Source organism: Myotis nattereri, assembly GCF_964212035.1.
Source record: "Myotis nattereri genome assembly, chromosome: 16".
Taxonomy (NCBI): Eukaryota; Metazoa; Chordata; class Mammalia; order Chiroptera; family Vespertilionidae; genus Myotis; species Myotis nattereri.
Genome location: NC_138091.1, coordinates 54,808,561 through 54,824,519, shown reverse-complemented (window position 1 = coordinate 54,824,519; position 15,959 = coordinate 54,808,561). Strand labels below are relative to the sequence as shown.

Sequence of the window (15,959 nt, the reverse complement as noted above, 5' to 3'; positions counted from 1 at the left end):
CTGGGTTCCCGCTGCTCACTGCGCGCGCCGAGCACGGAAAATCCCTGCGGGAGCCGAGCCCGCGTGCGCCGTGGGGGTCCCTGGGCTGCAGCCCCAAAGTGTGTGCAGGGGACGGAGGCTCCTGCCGTCGCCGGCCCCGCCCGGGAGGGACGGTGCTGTGGCCGGGCGAGCTGAAGGAGCCATCCCTCCCGCCAGAAACACTTCTCAGCTGATTTTTAAAAGGAAAACGTGGCGGGATCCTGCGAGGTGGGAGGGGAGGGCGGATCCGTTACATGGGCTCCTGGGCGGGCCGCGCGGGCTGGACTCGGAACCTGGAGGCGCTGCAGGAGATCATCATTTCCTATTTATTCCGGGGGGGAGGGGGCTGTTGTGAGGCTAAAAGGACGTGGACACCCTGGATAAAAAACTTCCCGAATTCCACGTCCACCAAACGATCCCAAGCGAGTCAATGACACGTTCCCCGCAGAAACCCTCATCTCGGCGTCTGTTCATGTCAAAAATCGTGGACACAGTCAACAGCGGGGGAGCTGGTCACGCAACAACGGTACTCACGACGCTGGGAAACCACGCACCCATTTTTTAAAAATGTTCTTGGAGATTGTTTGCTCTAGAGCAGCGGTTCTCAACCTGTGGGTCGCGACCCCTTTGGGGTTGAACGACCCTTTCACAGGGGTCGCCTAAGACCATCAGAAAACACATATAATTATATATTGTTTTTGTGATTAATCACTATGCTTTAATTATGTTCAATTTGTAACAATGAAATTGGGGGTCACCACAACATGAGGAACTGTATTAAAGGGTCGAATCATTAGGAAGATTGAGAACCGCTGCTCCAGAGAATGTGTATTGACATGAAGAGTAAAAATCAATTCACCAAAGAGTAGGAGAGAGCTTACCTCATTTTCTTAAAAATTGAAATAGAGAGAGTGCGTACAGACAGACTGAAGGGGAAAAATTGTTAACATTGGTTATTTGGCGCTATTCAAGAATTTCCAGATTGTTTACCATATCGAGGATTTGGTTGGTCTTGATTTCCCCATTAAGATTAGATAGCTTTACAAATACAAGACGGAATTTGATTCAGCTCTTCCCAGCCTGAAGTGGTGAATCACCGAACTTCCTAACTTCCAGTAAGCAGAATGAGACCATCCGTTTCGTGGTTCCACTTTTGCACAGCGCTGGGCACGGGAGATGCACAGTTGAGTTGCTGGCTGGCTGTGCCATGAAGCTCAGTGTGAGCACCTGGTGGTCCCTAACCGTCCTGAAAAGGGCTCCCTAGCTGGTTTGGCGCAGTAGCCTGCAGACCCAAGGGTCCCAGGTTCGATTCCGGTCAAGGGCACGGCACGTATTTCAGTAGCAGGCTCCTCCCTGGCCCGGGCCCTGGTCAGGGCTCATGCAAGAGGCAACCAATCGATGTGTTTCTCTCACATGGATGTTTCTCTCTGTCTTTCCCTCTCCCTTCCACTCTCTCTAAAAATCAATGGAAAAATATCCTCAGGTGAGGATTTAAAAAAAAGGGGTGGGGGGCTGGCCCCTTCTCTTTGCTGGGTGAGGTATTGATACAAAAACCATGTGCTGACCCACTGGGAGTTTGCAAGACCTCAAAAAAATCGCAGTTGCCCTCCGTGAGACGGACAGCATTGGGCTTGGGAGACTTGCATGCAGGACAGCATTCCCTGGAGTGTAAACAGCAGGCGATGGCCCAGTGCCTGTTGAGGCGCACACACTCAGAGCTTCTGGCCTGACGGCTGGCGGGAAACCATAGAGCTGCAACCGGAGCGAAGCATCCACCACTCTGCCCCAGAACACGCACGTGTGGCGATCGCAAACATTTTCAATGATGGTTTTCAGAGATGGAGCCATGTTTTAAATGGTTGCATTTGTAAGAGGACGGCACAAACACTCGCTCCCCCCGCAGGTAACCCCCGGGGCCTTGGTAGGAATCAATAGAGCAGCTAAGGCCTGCTCACACAAGGCGGGTGCCCCACAGCGCCAGCCAGGGAGCCCCTCGAGCAGCCTGGAGGGTGGGTGGGCAGGCAGCCTGGGCAGACCCTCTACTGCTGCGGGGTGGGGGGAGGGGTTCGAGTCACACCGTGATGACCTGGAGAAGGCACCTGTCCTCGGAGTCCCCCTCACCCACGGCCTGCCTTCTCGTTAGTCCTCGCTTCTTCCCACACAGGAGGTGCCAGGGTTAGAGTGACAAGGCCGATGCACTGATGACAGAGCCCCTGTCTTCCCGGCCGGAAAAGGAAACGCATTCACTGCAGGAGAGTTGACGTCAGGGAGTGGGGGCTGCTGCCCCCGGAGCCAGCTGCTCTCTGGCAGGAAATCCGGAGTGGAGGCCTGGGCCTCGCTGTCTGGGACTCACTCCCTGACCTGAAGACCCCGCCGGTGCCCAGGGAAGGGCCTCCTCCCCTAGGGAGGGTCTCCCCCCAACCAAGGGCTGTTAGCAAACTCCAGAGGGAGGAAGCGTTGGCCAGCCCACCTCCTGCCTCAGTGGTGATGGGAGACTTTCCTGCGCCCCTTGGACTTGGGGGATGATCCACTGTTTCAGGGGAGCGCACTCTGGTTTCATAGGGACCCCGGGACTCAGGCTGGGGTGCAAGCAGCCTCAGCTGCTGCCCGCCTCTCCCCCAACTCTTCCACCTGGTCACTGCCTGGCTCACCAGCCAGCCTTTTTAAAAAATATATTTTTTATTGACTTCAGAGAGGGGGAGAGAGAGAAATATCAATGATTAGAGAGAATCATGGATCAGCTGCCTCCTGCACGCCCCACTCTGGGGAGTGAGCCCGCAACCCGGGCCTGTGTCCTGACCGGGAATCAAACCGTGACCCTCTGGTCCATAGGTCGATGCTCAACCACTGAGCCAGGCCGGCCGGGCAGCCTGACCTTTTTTTCAACCCCTGATGTTCGCCACACACATTTCTGCCTTAGGATCTTATGTTAGCTGTTCCCTCTGCTTACAGGGTCTCCCCCAGTTCCTCGCATCCTCGGGGCTCCCACCTCCCCTAATAGCCTTCCCGGGCCCATAACAAGGTTCTCTTTCCTCCCCACTCTCTGTGATCTGATCCTGTTCGTTGGCTGATGGCCGTGTGGTTGGTCTCCCTGCCCTGCCCCACCCCACGTGAGACCTCAGAGCCTCCTGAGCTCCGAGCGCCCAGGTGGGGCCCTGGCACCAGAGTGGGCTCCACAGGCGCCGGCTTCACCGACGCACACGGGGCAGGAGCTGCTCAACTCCGGAGCCTCCCGGCTGCACCGGAACCGCCCCCTTCGTGCCTTTCCACCGAGGGTGGGGACAACAGGGGGCTTGGCCACGGAGGTTTCCTGACCTCGACCTGCTGCACAGATCAGTCTGCAAAACTGCTAGCTCAGGCCTGCCTCCCTGCAGGCCCCGGCCCTTCTCCTGCCTCGCTCTCCCGCGATGTATCCTCCCTGCTGAGCCATGACTCTGGTCTCTTCCAGTCCCTGATACCCTGTCCCTAAAACTAAGACCTGACGCCAGCCTCCCAGGCACGAGTCATGGCTCTGTTCCCTCAGAGCGGGGCTTGGCAAACGTTTCCTTAAAAGGCCCAATAGCCCTGGTTGGTCTGGCTCAGTGGCTAGAGCGTCGGCCTGCAGATCAAAGGGTCCCAGGTTCAATTCCGGTCAAGGGCATGTACCACAGTTACAGGTGAGATACCAGTTGGGAGCCGAAAACCAGGATTACAGGCTTTACTAGGGGAAAGAGACCTGCCGGGCTGTCTCGCAAGGGGAGGACAGCAGCACGTGCAGAGGTTAGCATGCCTTCTGAGGGGCGGAATGGGAAGGAATGAGGGCTTAGTGAACTCGGCGTGCGCTGATGGGTGGCTTAATGCATGGTCCATATAGGAACAAGGGCTGAGGGTATTTGGCAGGTGTGGATTGGCGGTTCAATGTACAGTCCATATAAGGTACATGGTTAGTCACTCAGGTATTTCTGGGCTGCAGGTCACGTCATACTCTGCCCACCAGTTGGGGGAAGGGAGGATCTATCAGCAGGTTCCTCCCCGGCCCAGGCCCTGGTCAGGGCTCGTGCTGGAGGCAACCAATTCTCATGTTTCTCTCACATTGATGTGTCTCTCTGTCTTTCCCTCTCTCTTCCACCCTCCCTAAAAATCAATGGGAAAATATCATATCCTCAGGCGAGGATTAACAATAAAAATAAAGAAATACAAGTCCCAATAGTCAATATTTTACACTTCATGGTGAATGGCCAGATGGTAATTACTCAACTCTGGAGCCAGAGCAGCCGCAAGCAATACCAATAAATGTGGCTGTGTTGCCAATAAAACTTTATTTACAAAGACAGGCCACCAGCTGGTGCACCGTCATCTGCCTTCCTCCGCTTTGGGAAACAGCCTTCCCCCAAGTGGCCTGACGCTGAGGTCTTCTGGCTCCGGGGCCTGAGTCAGCGGGAGCGGCGGGGAGGCCGAGGAGCAGAAGGCTGCAAAGAGCAAACTTGCCAAACACTGAAGCTCACATCAACGACCTCCCCTGAGGGGTGGGGGGGCCCCCCAAGCTCCTCGCATTTATCATTCCATCTTTCCAGGGTGGAAAATCTTGTCATCTGCAAAACAAAACCCCTATTGCACAAGGCCCCCCCCCCCCCCCCCCCCAGAGAGGCCCGGGCGCAGCTGGCATTTCATTAACAAGAAGCCAGAGCCCGACTTTCTGGAAGTGCATCCTGGGCAGAGCCTCTGGGTCGCTCCTGTCCCGGGGAGATGAATGCAGCTCTCGCTCCCAGGGCAGCTCGCCTCTTGTGGCCTGGCAGGCTGCCAGGCGGCCCGGCGAGAGCTGCTGCCTCCTCGGATCCAGCGGCCGGGCACGGGGAAGCATGGCCTGCGGCCACTTATGTCCCAGGGAATCCCGACTCCCTGGGGCTCGCTGGGGTGGCCAGGCCAGGGGCTGGGGGGTGCCCTGGCAGCACCTTCCCCTGCCCAGCCCCCTGAGTGAGATGAAGCGAGAGGCTAAGAGTGACCCGGGCTAGCCCCTGCCCACACATCTCCAGGGGCTGCCAGCCCCCCACCATGCTCCCCAACTCCCGGGCACAGGGCCCTCGGGCTGTCCAAGGCACCTGATCACACAGGTGTGCCAGGTGGAGTCGCACCGCAGGCTCCCCTGCGCCCGGGCCTGATGGCGTCCGTCCCTGCCCGGTGTGCAGCATGTGCAGCCCCGCTGACGGGCGCCCCGCCTTCGGTGCCGGGTTGTGCTGGTCGACCTGACCCTGGGAAGGCCCAGCCCTCCACCGAGCAGTGCCCAGTCCCAGCACGCCCCCGGCCCCCGGAGCTTCAGGTGGCTCCACTAACACCTCTGACCCAGGATCAGCCCACCCAGGGGCCCGGTTCCGGGGCCTTCGCATGTCTGGGAAGGAGGCCCATGCCCCCCGCCTGCCCACGGGCCTGGCCGGAGCCCAGAGAGGGGAGTAGCCAATAATCAGCCACATGAGCCCTTTGGGGAAGTTTTCCGCCTCCCCTTGTAAAAGCAGGGCTCCCAGGAGCGGTCTGAGCGCGCAAAATCCGAAAAATGCCAGGTGGGTCCGCCTCCCCCAGGACCTGGGCGGCCGCCACACTGCAGGGCAGCCTGCCCTGAGGAAGTCGGAGCTGCGCTGGTGGGGAGGGGGGCACGGGAGAGGCCCCCCTTTCACCCCGGGGAATCTCCCTCTGTCCCTGATGGCGACACCCACCCTCCTTCTGACCCACGTCTCTGCCTTGCCCAGATCAGTTTGTGACAAATTGTGTACCTCACCATGGGGAGGAGCCTGGGACCGTCCTAGCGGTGTCACCCCCTGGCCTGGACGGGGGGGGGGGGGGGGGGCGCGGGGGGCTCCTTGGAGTTCCTGGTGGAGACGCCACCGCTGCAGGAAACCCCAGTGCCAGGGGCTCCCGGCCGCCCTGGCCCAGCGGGCAGCCCCTGGCTCACTGCAGAGCAGGCCAGGCAGCTGTGTGGGGTGCAGAGGGGAGGGGGTTTCTTCCAACGCTATGCACCCCACCAGCCCCGGCTCTCCAAAGGCATCCGGGCCCAGGGCTGGGCTCCCAGGAGCCAGCCACACTGCCACCCCCCTGGGCTCTCCAGCTCTGGGCACTGCCACTTCAGCCCCGGGCACCGGGCCAGGCCTCCTCTGCATGGCAGCCCAGATGGTTTACCACAGCCTCGCTTCCCAGAACTGCCCGCTGCCTGTGTCTGTTCTGGGCGCAGGCAGAGGCGCCGGCGGGCACAGCACCACTGCGGGCCAATGGAGACTCCTACCCCAGCCCCGGGCAGAGCAGCGCTGGCTGGTTCAGGGTCAGGGGAGATAACGGACTGGAAGCAACTCCCTCTTTCTCTACCCCTCCACCCCCACCCCCACCCCCGGCCCAACTCACAACTTGGACCAGATGTGAATTCCTCAGAGAGCCCTAGCAATGGTGGGAAGAAACCCCCTCCCCTCTGCACCCCACACGCTTCACACCCTGCATCCTCCTGAAGTCCCCCCCCCCACCCCCAGACCTCTGTGAGTGGAAGAATGGGTCCCCCAGGACCGGCCGGGAGCTCGGGCCCAGCCCAACCCCAGCGGCCCGGGAAGCTGAGGCGGCAGTGGGTGGGCGGGGGGCGGGGGGCGCGGTGTTTTCTCTCCCCTCCCTCGGCACTTTTTCTGGGAAATGCCAGAGGCCGGGCCTGGAATGTCAAGGTTGGAAAGAACTCCCGGCTCAGCCTTCCAGCCACAAACCTTTTCATTCGCTCTGGGGCCCTCGGACAGGAACGAAGCCACCCACTTCCCTTCCCGCAGGGGCCATTGTCCCGGCCTTGCCCAACGCCCGCCCACCCGATTAGCAGGAAAGAGAGAGAATAGGGCCGCCCCGCTATGTGACCTCTACCCACAAGCCCAAAGGTCACCTCTGTCCCAGCTGCTGCGACCAGGGGCCCCCACCATCCGGCCCGGTGGGTGCAGGGGGCGGGGGGCAGGGGGCTCAGAGCAGAGGCTGAGATGCCACAGGGCCCAGCTGCCCAGGGAGCCGCCCGTGGCAGCGGGGGGCAGGGCTTCCTGGAGGTCCCCCAGCATCACCTCCTCGTGGGTCTGGAGAAAGGGGAGCTGGAGGAGGCTTCCTTGCTTCCAGTACCCCCACCCCCCAAGCACCATCCCTACACGAAAGCAGCTCCAGGCCTCACCCATGAACAGGCACAGAGTGAAGGGTGTGACATCAGGCCACCGGTGTCAGACCCAGGCTCCCTCCTGGTGCCAAAGAAAGCCCGCCTGGGGCCATGGCCTTGGCCTTGAGCAACTCTGTGTCTGAGGCCAGTGTCCCAACCCCCGTGGCCGCAAAGGCAGCCACCAAACAATGGCCACCTTAGGGCGCGCCCCGGGACTGGCTGGAGGACGGGAGAGGGTCCATGCAAATAGGGACCTTGAGTTCGCCAGGCTGTGCCCTGGCTTCCCGGGACCAGCCCGGCCCCAGGGTTCCCATCTCTGAGGTTTGGGGAAGAGCATGTCACACGCCCATGAGTAAGTGGTGCCCCACAGGCAGCTGAAACCGCTGTGGACTTCCCCTCAGCGAGAATGAATATTATCTTTATGACCAAGCACCTTTGACTGGAAATGGGATTCTGATTTCATAGAAGTCCTGCAAAGGGAGAGATTAGGAAAAGGCGGGGGCCTCCTAAATCCCTTCACCGGGAGAACACAGGGCAGGGCCAGGGCCAGCCCTGGATCGCGCTCCTCCCGCCGGGCCCCCAGCAGGCAGGGAGGGTGCGAGGCCAGGCGACCTGCTCTGGTCTGGGCACCTCTCTGCCTGGAAGCGGGTCCCTGGGAAGGTGTCTGTGTTGGAAGGCGGCTCCTCCCCCACTCTCGCGGCCACGTCGGAGGCCTCGCTGCCTTGGTCTGGGATTAGTGGGCCTACTAATCCCACCAATCCACACACCCACGTCCACCCTCGCCCACCTCCCGGCCCTCAGGGAGAAGGCTCTGGAGGAAGGGCTGGTGGCATCCGACAGCTGGAGACAAGGGAAGGCCACCACCCCTGCCTCAGAGACTCCTGGGCTCCGGGGACCACGCTCTGGGCTCACAAAGGAAACATCAGATACAGTCTGTGCGCTGGAGTTCCTGCTGGACACGGCCCCAGAGCCATTGGTCAAAGTGGAAAGAGCCCCCTGGACGGTTAGGGTCTCCGGTGCCAAGTGTTAGAGGGAACCTAGAAACCAGTTTCATTCCACCAGGAGGGAGACAAACACGCAGACCCAGGTCCAGGGGACACTCTGGAGTCAGCGGGAGCTCCCTGTAGCTGCAGCGTGAGGGGTCGGCGGGGCAGAGGCCGCTGACGGGTGGAGACGAGCACACAGCTGTGGACACACTCACTGAGCGGCCGGGGTCATCCCAAAGGCGGCGGGAACCCTGGAGCGATCAGGCAGCCGGAGGGACGCTCGGTGGCTGCTGGACACAAGAGGACAGCTGGTGGGCAAGCATGTCCCGCAGGAGACGCGTAGCTCCCCAAGCAGAGCGCCGCTCACGGCCAACCATCCCCTGGCAGCCCACCGGCTGTCTCCACGGACGCCCGGGGCTTTCGAAATAAGCATGGCCGCCGGGCACCGAGCACTTCCTATGCACAAGGCTCTCTTCTAAGCGTTTCTTTTCTCCCTTCCCTTCCCTTCCCTTCCCTTCCCTTCCCTTCCCTTCCCTTCCCTTCCCAGCATTTTGCATGCAATCGTTTATTCAGTCCTCACATCTACTGGGTGCGGTAGGTACTGCTATCAGCTCATTTTACCAGCAAGGAGAGCGAGGCACAGCTGGGGGAGTAAGTCGCCCAATGTCACCAGCTACTGGGTGGCAGAGCGGGGCCAGCAGTCCAGTCTCCTGAGTCGGCACACAGGGGGCCCAGCCCCCTTCCCCCTGCTTGTCCTGACTTCCTCCAGCCAGGACAGCCCCGTCTGGGTCCTGGCGTGCCTGCTGCCCTCCTCGCTGCTCTCCCATCAGCCCTGGCCCCTGGCCCCCGCTGAGCTCCCCGCCAGCCATGCAGCCCTTGCTGCTGGTCCTGCCTAGAGCCTGGGCTCGCCTGGGCACCGCACTGCTGTCCCAGGATCCACCGGTCCCAGAGGTCGCTCCAACTAGACGGGAATTCCCAGAGCTCTGGCTGTTGCTTTCTCTCGCTCCCCGCTTCGATCTCCTCCTCCCTCCTCTCCCCAAATGAACTACCACCTTCACATAGCATCATAATCACACCCGCAGCCCTTGGGGGGCGCGGGAGGGGGCCGGGAATCCCATGTCTCTCACCTCGCCTCTCTCTGTACAGGATTCACCCGCACGCCCGCCGCCTGTCTTCCCAGCACTCTGCCCGGGCCTGGCAGAAGCAGGCACTCCGCCGGGTCTGTGGAGGGAGAATGACCCTGACTGTGTCAGAGCAGCATAATTTACAAAGCACTCTCTCCCCCATTAACTCCAGGGCTATTCCTTGCGAGTCTCCTCGTCCCCCATGAGGTTCGCACAGAAGCGTATGCTCACGGCGCAGCCTCCTGCGGATCAATGGCTGAGAAGAAGAATGGACTCCTGGTTCCAGGGAGAAGGAGAGTCCACCCCAGCACCCACACTGCTGTCCCCCGCATCTCGAGGGCAAAGACGGGGTCTTGTTTGTCTCCACAGTTCAGGGCCCAGCACAATGCCTGCTACACCGAACCCCCTTTTTGTGAAACGTGTTGACTAAATCGGTTCCCCCCCACAGAAGGAACAAGAGGACGCCTTGCTGCTGCGCTCCGCTAGGACCGGAGGGCGAGTGGGCGGAATCGTTACCATGTCCAGCACATTCTGACCTCGTGGGGTCATCCCATCGCAGATGTCTGATGGGAAAAGGGTCACTATTCCTATTTCGCAGAAAGGAAAACAGTCCCAGAGAGCCTGCGTGCGTGTTGTCCTGCCCATATCTCAGCCAGAGGTGATGGCACAGTGGCAAAGGCTGTGAGGTCCTACTGGCTCCCCCAGAAGCAAAAGGGCCAGGTCCCGGGTTCTAGACTCCCAGGCTGCCCTGGTGCTGTCAGACGGAGGGGGGAGGGGGGGGGGAAGGTGGTGCTGTCAGTGCCGCTTAGCTGGTGCTCGGGTGGGTGTCTGCAGCGCCCACTGCCTGCTTGGGGACAGATTGCACAACCTTCCATCCTCAGACAGCGGGTGCGATGCCTGGTGAGCCCAAGCCACCCACACCCATGCCAGTGGGACCAAGCGCATGCTCACATCCATCACACCAGGCCTCCCCGCCCCCCTCGCCCCCCAGAGATCAGAGCCCCCACTCAGAGGTGTGGGGGGCGGCAATGTGCAGGCTGTGCTGGGCCATCTGCAAGTGGCCCGACTCCTGAAAACTGCTCCCCTGCCGGCCTTTTATTCCCAGGTCCGATTCCGGACGGTGATGTGAATTGTCCTGCGGGGCGTGGGGGAGGCCTGAGGTCCCCCGCCCCAGCTCTTGAGCCAGCCTTGGGGCGGCCCCTGCGGTTCCCATTCCAGGGCTTTGGGGGAGCAGCACCAAACTCCACTCTACCTCCGAGACCCCCGGGCGCCCTCTAGCGGACACGGGGTGCAGCCCTCGCTCGCCCTCGGGCCAGTCCCGCCGGGAAAGCGCACCTCGCCGACCCGCGCCGCACCACGCAGGTTTGGAGACCCGACGCTAGTAAAGCGGTCGTTCATTTGTCTGGGTCGGGGGACGCGGCACCCTGTCAGCATCCGCAGAGAAACTAGCCAAGGGCCCTGGGCCGAGGCCGGACAGCAGCGACGCAGGCTGAGTCCCCTCCAGCCCCGGGACTCGCGCTTTGCCTCGGGGACATGCCCACAGGTGGCCATTGCGCGCCCCCTCCAACTCCCAGCTCCGGCCTCCGTTTCGCGGCCGGACTTTAGGGTGTCCCCAGTTCCCTTTCGGCAGGCCGGGGCCTCACGGGGCCTCGATAGGGACCTCGGGTGGGCCCGGGTGGGGGCGAGGGGGCGTCCCCGCGAGGTCCGAGAAGGGACGGGGAGCCGGGGCCTCCCAGCCTCCTGGAACTGCCCGCGCTCCCGGCGCGGCGCCCCCGCCTCTGCCAGAAACCAGCCTTCTTAGAAGGGAAGGAGGGAGGGAGGGAAGGAGGAGGAGAGGAGGAGGGAGGGAGGGGAAAGTGTGAATGAGAAGTGGGGGGCGGAGCGCGCGGGGGGAGGGGCCGCTGCCAGGAACGCGCCGGCGAGGCTGGCGCCCAGGCCGCGAGCGTCGCGCTTTGTCTCCGCGCGCGTCTCAGCCGGCCCCGCGGCCCGGCCCGCCCTCGGCCGCGGCCCCTCCCTCCCGCGCGGCCTTTCATGGCTGCGAGTAGTGACTAAACATTACAAGAAGGCCGGCAGCGCAGTTCCAGGAACCGCGGGGGGCGGGGCCGGCGCCGAGTATATACTCACCAACGCGGCCTCCGCGGCGGCTTCGACTCGGACTCTCCGCGCCGCCGCCGCCGCCGCCACCGCGCGACTCCGCACGCCGCCCGCCCGCAGCCCGCAGCCCGCGCCACGGCCCCCACCTCTCCCCGGCCGGACCGAGCCGGCGCTGCGCGGGGAGCCAGGCGGACGCCCGGGCAGAACCCGAGGGACGCACGCACGAGGGAGGGTTCCGTTGTGGACTTCACCGCCTCCAACATCTGGGCGCAGCGCGGGCCACCGCTGGCCGCCGCCTCACCTCGGGGACCGTAGGAGGCTCAGCCCCGAGGCCGGAGACTTCAGTTTGGGATCAGGTAGGAAGGAGGGGCGCGGAGTGGAGGGGTGGCCCTGGCTGGTCCCGGGAGCCTTCCCGGTGTCCCCTCCCTTTCCCGGGTCTTTTCCCGGCAGGGAGGGGACGAGGTAGGAGGCAGAGCGGATGGGAGTCGGAGATCCCAGGTTCCCGGAATGCCCCGGCTGGGGCTCTCGGGCTTCTCGCGTCCTCCCCCCGCGCACCCTCTCCCTCCAGTGCCTCGGGTTTCTTTCTCGGTCCCGACCGCCCTGAGCCACCGGACTGAGCGGCGCCCAGAGCGTCCCGGGCCCTTTCCTGCTTCCCACCCAGCCACGCTCCCGGAGACCCAACTTCCGCGCCCGAGTGCAACTCGGGGACTCCCTGGGTGCCGCCACCCGCCGGCGGGACGAGGGCTGGGCGGGCTCCGCGGGGTACCTGGGTCGAAGCGGGGGGGACCCGGCGAGGACCTCCAGGGCAGCGGGTGCCCGGCCGCTCGGGGAGGCGCAGGCACTGGGGCGGGCCGCGCGCGCTGGAGGGTTCCGGGCACTCACGCGGCGCCCTCCTTCCTCCCCGCAGCCCCCCGGGATGCAGTAGCGGCCGCTGTTCGGAGGCCGCCGAGCAGCTGCAGCCGCCACCGCGCAGACCCACGCTGGCTCCGTGCGCCATGGTCACCCACAGCAAGTTTCCCGCCGCCGGGATGAGCCGCCCCCTGGACACCAGCCTGCGCCTCAAGACCTTCAGCTCCAAGAGCGAGTACCAGCTGGTGGTGAACGCCGTGCGCAAGCTGCAGGAGAGCGGCTTCTACTGGAGCGCCGTGACGGGCGGCGAGGCGAACGTGCTGCTCAGCGCCGAGCCCGCCGGCACCTTCCTCATCCGCGACAGCTCGGACCAGCGCCACTTCTTCACGCTCAGCGTCAAGACGCAGTCGGGGACCAAGAACCTGCGCATCCAGTGCGAGGGGGGCAGCTTCTCGCTGCAGAGCGACCCGCGCAGCACGCAGCCCGTGCCCCGCTTCGACTGCGTGCTCAAACTGGTGCATCACTACATGCCGCCGCCGCCGGGCGCCCCCGCCTTCCCCGCGCCCCCGACGGAACCCGCCTCCGAGGTGCCCGCCCAGCCGCTCCCCGGGAACCCCCCCAGGAGAGCCTATTACATCTACTCGGGAGGCGAGAAGATCCCTCTGGTCCTGAGCAGGCCGCTCTCCTCCAACGTGGCCACCCTCCAACATCTCTGTCGGAAGACCGTCAACGGCCACTTGGACACCTATGAGAAAGTCACCCAGCTGCCTGGCCCCATTCGGGAGTTCCTGGACCAGTACGATGCGCCGCTCTAAGGGGCCAAGGGCAGGGGTCGGGCGAGGGGCCTGGGTCCCCTCTCCTCCGTGGCACATGGCACAAGCACAAGAATCCAGTGGAGAGAGTCCTGCCGCCCTGGGTGAGCCCAGGGGTGGGCCGGCCCCTCCCGCGGGCCCTCCCCCTGCAGAATGGGGCAGGCGGGGCCTGGAATGTGTTGGAGGGCAGGGGAGTGCCACCTGGGCGCCCCTCCCCCGCTCCGGCCCGCTGGCCCGAAGGGACCACTTCAGCGACAGCATTGGATTGATTCTCCTCTCCTCTCCGCTTCCTTGAACTAGTGAGAACTGCCGAGGAATCTGTAAACTTTCCGAAGGAACTTGTTTGCTCTTTGATTTGGTTTTAAACATGGCTTTCATCCTGAGCGCGTCTCAGGCCTGGGAAAGGGTGGACCGGAGAGGGCGCCCCGGCCCCAGGGCTACAGGCTGGCCAAAGAAACGCCCACTCCCACCGCCAGCCCAGGTGAGGAGGGTGGCTGCGCGCTCCTCCCCCGGCTCTGGAGAGAAGGCCAAGGGGTGACCTGAAGGGTACCACGCTGCTCCCTCCCCCTTGGGACAGCCACCAGGAAACACAGATCCTAGAGTCCACGGAGGGCTCAGCAGCCCAGGGCCCTTCCCCCGTTTTAAGGGGGAAGTGGCATTTGGAGGGGGAGGGGTGGACGGGCTGGTCAGGTCTTCCCCCCACCCCCCTCACACTATACCTCCCAGCACCTGGGGGCTGGGGGGATGGAGGAGATGAGCCATCTTTGACCCCTGATCCCGGCCAGAGAAGATGGAGGATTCTGCTTTGTGCCTCCTCCTATGTCTGGCTCGGAGATTTGCCTTAAACGCTCCCTGTCCCGTGGATGGGGACTGGCACACAAGAACCACACACTCGGCCGATCCAGGCGAGGCCAAGGGATTCTCAGAGGGCAGGCTGCTGGCCACAGTGCGGGACGGGGGCGGCGCAGAGGTGGATGGCCACCCCTTCCAGCTGAGCCTGTCACAGGTGCCTCCTGGTGCCTGGGCTCTGGCCCGAGCACAGCCACCAGGCCCCCCCACAGCCCCAGGCCCTGCACAGCGCTCCCTCCTCACCTGGGGACGGGATCCTGCGTGGAGCCATCCATCGGAGGCCGGGGCACCTGCCACCCAGCGGCTGCTCCACAACAGCACTGATCGGTGAAAACTTACAGGAATGTAGCAGCGATGGAATGACCTGGAATTGTTTTTCTGGGGGGTGGGGGAGAACTAAACACAGTTTCCTGTGTTGGGTATTGGTCTGGATGGGGCAGCTGTGTGTTGGGGTGTTTTTTTTGTGTTCTGTTTTGTTTTTCCTCGTTATTTTGGTTTTGTTTTGGGTTTTTTTGATGTTTACAACCTGCCTCACTCTGTCTTTTATAAAGATTCCACCTCCAGTCCTCTCCCCTCCCCCACCCAGGCCTTCAAGGCTGTTAGGAGATGCTTGAACTCAACAAAATACCAATCCAAGTCAAACTTTGCACATATTTATATTTATATTCGAAAAGAAACATTTCAGTAATTTATAATAAAGAGCACTATTTTTTAATGAAAAACATGACTTGATCTTTTCTCCCTGCCACCCCCCCCGCCCTCCCCCTTCTCTGCCTTGCTTTCTCTTTCACACACACCCACACTCCGTGCCCAGGGGGAGGAGGGCAGGCGGGAGCGCCACCCTCCCCAGCCCTGCCCCCTTGCAGCCCTGGCGTCCTCGGCTCCTCTTCACGTCACTTACAAGCTCCGGCAGCCCCGAGACTGTACCGAGAGGGTAATTCCTGCTCGTCTGATTCAGATCTGACCAGAATATGCAAAGCAAGTTCGAAGGAAGCGCTTCAAAGCGCTTGCAGGGAGCGAGCTGAGCTGTGGTCAAAGCTTTTAGAGGCTCCAAGCTATTAGAGGCGCTTGGCTCCTTGGCAGGGAGGTTTTCCGAGAAAGCCAGACTACAGGGTCCTGGTGATGACCCCTGACCTCGGCGCAGCTGGGTTCACGGGAGGTGGGGCTCTCCCCAGGGGCTCTGCTCCCCACACCACCTCCAGCTCCCCACCTAGTTCCTTGGAGCCCGAGCCGGAGCCGTGGGTGGGGTCCCCGACCATCTCTTCCTCTAGTTCTTTGGTCACTCCCACCCCCGGGGCCCTTGGAGGCCACCCGGATTAACCTTACCGGCCACGCCCCCAGGCTGATGTTCTCACCCCACATTCCCAGGCACAGCTGTGTGTCCACGGGAGCAGGGACTTGGACCGGCCACTTCTGATGCCTAGGACGGTGCTCAGTAAATATTTGTGGACTCGTTGGGGGCAGCCACTCGGGTTCACAGAGGTGAAGCGACCTGCCAAGGACACGCCATTTGGGAAGGTGGGAAAGACACAGGGGTGACCCGAGGAGCATTCTGCCCGAAGCCCCGAGTGCACGCCCCGGGCTGCTCTTGGGGGGAGCACCAGGAGGTAGTGCCACCACCGCCAGGATGCGGGTCTCAGGACCAAGGCTCTGCAAAAAGCACACAGAAAAGACCTTCCCTGCGGCATCGCCTCCCCTGCGTCCTCCTCCCCCAAGCCCCCTAGACCCAGACCCGACAGGTGGAGGGATGACTGGCAGCCCCAAGTCAGGGGCCGAGTCCCCAGCCCGGAGCCGCAAATGCCTGAAACATGCCGGCCCCCGACAAGCTGCTCCGGGACCCAGCGTCCAAAAGGCACCCGAGAGCAAATAAACAACGTTGTGTTTCTTTCCCATTTCCTGACCTTTTGGGGAAGATAACCTACAGTGACCAGGCCCGCGTCACTCCGTCCGCTGAGTGGACAGAGTACGTAGGAACCACACGAGAGAGACCCCCGCCTGCCTCTGCGGCTGGGAACACAGGCAGGTAACGTCACCTTCCCAGAGCACCGGTCAGGGGAGCGGACCCCGTGGGCCTGGCTCCGCAGGGCCTCCCGGG

At 62.6% G+C, this 15,959-nt stretch overlaps 1 protein-coding gene across 1 annotated transcript; it reads left to right on the top strand.

Moving 5' to 3' along the window:
- Positions 1-11,402: 11,402 nt before the first annotated feature.
- On the top strand, positions 11,403-14,576 carry SOCS3 (suppressor of cytokine signaling 3). Its single transcript, XM_081110335.1, has 2 exons — positions 11,403-11,710; positions 12,262-14,576. The coding sequence occupies exon 2, from the start codon at positions 12,350-12,352 to the stop codon at positions 13,016-13,018; it is 669 nt and encodes a 222-aa protein (XP_080966461.1). The 5' UTR covers positions 11,403-11,710; positions 12,262-12,349; the 3' UTR covers positions 13,019-14,576.
- Positions 14,577-15,959: the final 1,383 nt, after the last annotated feature.

Excerpts from the sequence above, each read along its gene's own strand:
- SOCS3 (XM_081110335.1), top strand. The coding sequence starts at position 12,350 with ATGGTCACCCACAGCAAGTTTCCCGCCGCCGGGATGAGCCGCCCCCTG.